Below are 5407 nucleotides of genomic sequence, written 5' to 3' on the forward strand. Positions count from 1 at the left end.
ATTTATAAATGTATGAATCATTTGGTGAAAAACTGATTTTGAAAAATAAATCTGTTCTTTTTTTCTTATAAAAGGCAAAATAAAATATAAATATTGGTGGTAATTTTGGACTGTGTAACTTTACAAACGGCACCCCGTATGAGGGGCCATTTAAACCCAGCAAACAACAAATAAAATGGATTAAACTGAATTAGAGCGTTTGGAAACAACCAGAGGACTTTTAATCCTAAATTCATCCAGGTTGAGCAGGTTTTGGTGATTGTTCTGTGTTTAGGCTGCGGGGCGTCAAATCACAGGACAGACAGGTGAAAAGGTGCCAATCAAACAGCTGGAGAGCGTCAGGAGCAGTAATTATCCAGCCTTTCAACAAACAGTTGCTTTAACTCGAAGCTGYGAACATACAGGCCGTGATGCGGTCTGCGCACATCTGTCCGAGCTCCGGTAAATAAAGCCGGGATGCATCTGCAGTTTCATTTCCTCCCAGTGACTTTTTTTTCCCTCTCGTTTAAACATCTGGAAATCATCCCTCCTCCCCGACGCTGCRTTCGCTGACTGTGCTGCTTTTATAAGTGGTTCTCATGGTGCAGTGCTCGCAGGCTGCGTTAGAACCATCAACCACCCCAGGTTTACAACCTAACCCCCCAAACAACCCCCCATCAGACAAATAATGCCTCCTTTAACCCTGGACGACTCTGCTGAGCCCGTCCTCCTGTAACTCGGGGAGAAAAGAGGCGTGTAATCAAGTCAGAGCTGAAAAATGCAGCATGTGTTCCTAATCTGCTGCGTCTGTGGACCTGCTCGCATTCACATGTTCGGAGCTTTTGGAAGAAAACAGCCCATTTGTTGCGATGTCAGTGATGTGGCAACAACAACTGGAAGCAATTTGGAGAACGGGGTGACCTCACGTTGATTTGTTCGTTTTGAAACGCCAGATTTTTTTTTTTTTGTCTTTTTGTGGGCGGGATCTGAAAGTGGAGCTGATTTGCATCTTTGTCTGAGATGAATATTAAAACGTTTGAGACGAGTCTCTTTAATGCAGGACATCTGGGAGTGTGAAAACACTCAGAAACAAAACTTTGTTTTTCTTTAACTTTATAAGTCCAGACGTCACAGAACCGTTTCTGTGTTCAGATACAGTTTTTAAACAAAACGGCTGGGATCTATTTTTATCCTGCTAATCTAATCCGGAGACACTATTTGAAGATTTAAATCTGCTCCTTGATGTTTTTATTCACAAGCAGCCGTACGACTCCACCCGCTGCACAAAATTAAATGYTTCAAATGGGTTTTTAGTTTTAAAAGCTGTCGTTTTATTGGATAAAACTCAATAGGCTTTGATACCACATGACTGGATTTTGACCATTTTCAGTCTTTATAACTGTTTAAAGTTTTTTTTAAAATCTTCTGCTTCACATTTAAGTTTTTTTTTATTTCTACAGGGACCCTCAGTGATGTAAACTGACGTGATTGGCTCAAACACAAATGCACAATGATTGGCTGAGCAAAGTGAGCACTCCTTCAGCACCTTACACAATAAAACTGCACTAAATTAGTTAACATACACGTTTCTTAATGTTCTCTTTAATCCAGTCTTATTTAAAGTTTTTACTCTTTAAGTTTTGTTTATAAGTTAACTCACAGACCAGCAGCTCCATCCCAGTGGAGCTCTCCACTGGTGCTGGTGAACGTCACATTCCGTACATACGTGACATGACTGAATAAAGCACCCGCTTTGGATGTTATCATCCATGAAATGGACCTTATTAGGYGTTATCAGTCCCATAGAATGGCTTCAGAAGGTCCYGCCTGTGCCGGTTAGCAGGTTCCCCGTCCCATAGAATGGCTTCTGATTGTCAGCTGGTTAATATGAGGCATAAAAAAACTGGTTAATATGAGGCTTAAAGCCACTAAAGTTAACTTCAGAGCAAATGACATGGTTAGCGCTAAAGATACTACCCTCCAACGGTTGTATTTGTGGCCTTTCAATAGGGCAATGGGTAGTGTCGGACCAGGGTTCAAGACCGACATAGACACAATTTTTTACAACATCTTTTGGTTATTTACACAYTCATTGTCATTGATATATTAACCCACTAGGGGGGCACTGTCGGGACAGTCTGAAGCCTAGAAGGCACAGTAGGGACCCTCTGAAACCATTGTATGGGACTGATAATGCCTAATAACGTCCATTTCATGGACTGATAACATCAGACCCCCCTGCATAAACCATCATCCAACTGTTGCACAATCACACAACAAAGGCTTACAGCTGCTCTTTAAATAAGGAGGTGGTAAGTTTGGAAAGCAAAGAGACAAACTGAAGAGTAAATTACAATCTTAAGAAACTCTGTAGAAACTGGACCACACTGAAGAATCTGTCCTTCTAACCCAGTCTATCAGCCGAAAACTCTTTCTGATCTTTGAGACTGATAAAAGTGCACAATGTGTTGGATTATTAATCAAACAGCAACAAAAAGTGCAAAATGGTGACGTTTCACTCAAGTTCTCTCAAATGTGCTTCGTTGTTGTGGGAAGAGTTGTGTTTTTTTTCCTTCAGCCGAAGTGTTTTTTGTCATACGTGAACACAAACAGTTGTAGTAAAAGTTAATCCTGCCTCCCCTCCTCCCCGCTGCACGTTCATCGTCCCCAAAGTGCCGATGAACCACATTTTCCTCTGGCCTACAAACCCCCACAAAACTTTCCACTGGATTTTATGGTTGATGTGCAATCCCTTCATCCACAGCCGTTCCATGGAAAAAAGCTGAAAGATGTTTTTTTTTCATTTAGAACTAAATCAGAACAGCTAAAATCAACAGTTTCATTAATTAAATCTCCTCCTATCAGCAGAAACTCAGACTTTTATTTAGTTAAGAACAAGCTTATGTTCTGTTTGTAGCATCAGTTCCACCCGCTCGCTTTGTATGTTATCCATGAAATGGACGTTATTAGGTGTTATCAGTCCCTTAGAATGGCTTCAGTGTCAGCTGAATATGAGGCATAAAAAACTGGTTAATATGAGGCTTAAAGCCACTAAGGTTAACTTTAGAGCAAATGACATGGTTAGCGCTAAAGACACCGCTGTCCAAATATCATGGTGTGGCCTTCCAATAGGGCAATGGGTAGTGTYGGACCAGGGTTCGAGACCGACACAAAAAATTTATTACAATATCTTTTGGTTATTTACACATTAATTGTCGTTGATGTATTAACCCACTAGGGGGCACTGTAGGTACAGTCTGAAACCTAGTAGGCACAGTAGGGACCCTCTGAAGCCATTGTATGGGACTGATAATGCCTAATAACTAGGATTGGGCAAAATTGGCAAAAAATTAATCATGATTAATTGTGGTATTTAGCCGATAACGATTAATTTGACGATTAATCCCCCTGGAGTCCCTGGACACCCTTATATCCTAGTCACATGACCAACTTATAGGGAGAAAATTGGCTCTTTGTAAAAATCTTTTCTAAATTGTGTCAAAATTACAGACTTCAGGCTATCCATCAAACTTTAAATTGTGTTGATAGACAAATAAATTACACAACTTTTTTTAATGTTGGTCATATTTGAATCAGAGAGGAGCACCAAGCGGTTAGTCTGCCTGGTGGCATTAATCATTTTAATCATCAAGTGCCAAAAATTAATYGATTAATGTTTTTCTGACGATTAATTGCACACGATACGATTATGCCCAACCCTATTAATAACGTCCATTTCATGGACTGATAACATCAGAATCCCGTCAGTTCAGTCTGGTCTTTAAAGGTCCACCAGGAGGCGCTCTAACTGGTCCCACAGCTTCACAATGTTCTCAAACACTCAACAAAAAGAGAAAACTTCATTTAAAAACACGATAAGAGGGAAAAAACACCTAAAACAACTTGTTGTTAGTTTTTCAACTATCGATCAGCTCGTGACGTCATCACAGCCGTCGTGACGACACCAAACATCAAGCTTAAAAAAAAACTCTCAGGTGTTTCCATCCTGGATCCAGCAGCCTCCTCACATCTGTCCTGAGTTATCATCTTCCCTCAGAGACAGATGTGCGACTCAGTCCAAACGCTTCTCCTTTTACCTGATGACCGCTCCAAAGTGCTGCCAAACCTCAGAGAGGTGCTGCTTTACCTCACTGACAGATGTTTCAGACCGTCCGCCGTAAAGTCGGCCTTTTAGACCCAACGGTTGACCATGTAAGGCTCGTCACATCCACGGCAGGGATGGAGCCGTCGTGTTCGAGGACACCCATCACAGATCTGACGTTCAGAACAGAAATCAGTCGTTAAAGCAAATCACTTACCGTTTGGCCCATCCTGACATGTCACAATCACAACCCGGGAGACCACCAGCAGGATAAAAGTCCTTAAACGCACAGAGAACATCATGTCTAAGAGACAGACATGAGCCGTTTCTGTGCAACGAGAACAAAAAGGGGGGAAAGGGATGGAAGAAAAAAGTGATCACAGCACCATGAATACAGGAGTGCCTCTCCTTGTAAGCAGCAGGCAGACCCAGCCCCGACTGCCTTTCTTTTTTTTTTCTTTATGTCTATGTGTGTGTGTGTTTGTGTGTGTGTGTGTGTAGTTACAGCTTCAACTGAGAAGAATGCTGGCAAGCCCAATTTTCCTCCCCCTTTTGTCCCACAGCCATCCCCTCACAGAACTACACCCATGTTCAGCAGATCTCAGGCTTTCCAACGGGACTCTCTGTGAACCGGGACCGGATCACATGAATCTGATTGTTGTTTTTTTTACAAACTGTTTCATGGTCGACATGATAAAACGTGCTGCGTTGGTGTGGTTTCTACAAGACGCAGCTGAGAATCAAGGGTTGTTCCTAAACTGGCTGCAGCTTCTCAACTTGGTTGAAAAACCTTCAAGTTCAACCTAGAGGCAGAAATGTTACAACAAGAGTTCAGAGTGCGTGTTGGGATGACTCTCAGCTACTACCACACACAACATCAACCCAGTATTTATAAAGGTGACAGGTTTTAACAGGGATTAACTGCAGCGACTCAGTCGCTGCAGTTAATCCCTGTTAAAACCTGTCACGGTTCGATTCGATTTAACCCTGAATCGATCATTTTGACCTCAACTGATTGTTTTTAACCTGCTGCTCCTTCCCTGTTAGCAGTGAGCGTGATGCCTGGTAGTGGTGTAAGAAAATATCGATACACTGAAATATCGCGATATTTCATTTCCCGATACTGTATCGATATTCTAAAGCCCTGTATCGATTTTTTTATTAAGGTTTAAAATGTCAACTTTCCTGCCAGCCGTTCATTTTTATGTTGTAGTTCAGCCTCTGACCACTAGTTGGCAGCAGTGAGCCAGCCATTTGGATCCTCTACCTCTTGAGGTAGAGGCCATTGTTAAAGTGTAACTTACCCCCCCTGTGAAAAGATAACTC

General features: G+C 41.9%; 1 protein-coding gene across 1 annotated transcript in view; it reads right to left on the reverse strand.

Annotated features, from left to right (window-relative positions):
* Positions 1 to 4574, reverse strand: part of col5a2a (collagen, type V, alpha 2a) — a 42673-nt gene extending 38099 nt beyond the window's left edge. The window contains exon 1 of the mRNA XM_014024699.1: positions 4299 to 4574. Within this exon, the coding sequence (XP_013880153.1) occupies positions 4299 to 4383 (85 nt within the window). The 5' untranslated portion in view covers positions 4384 to 4574. The remainder of the gene's footprint in view (positions 1 to 4298) is intronic.
* Between the last annotated feature and the right edge of the window lie 833 nt (positions 4575 to 5407).

Source organism: Austrofundulus limnaeus, unplaced genomic scaffold (genome assembly GCF_001266775.1).
Source record: "Austrofundulus limnaeus strain Quisiro unplaced genomic scaffold, Austrofundulus_limnaeus-1.0 Scaffold436, whole genome shotgun sequence".
NCBI lineage: Eukaryota > Metazoa > Chordata > Actinopteri > Cyprinodontiformes > Rivulidae > Austrofundulus > Austrofundulus limnaeus.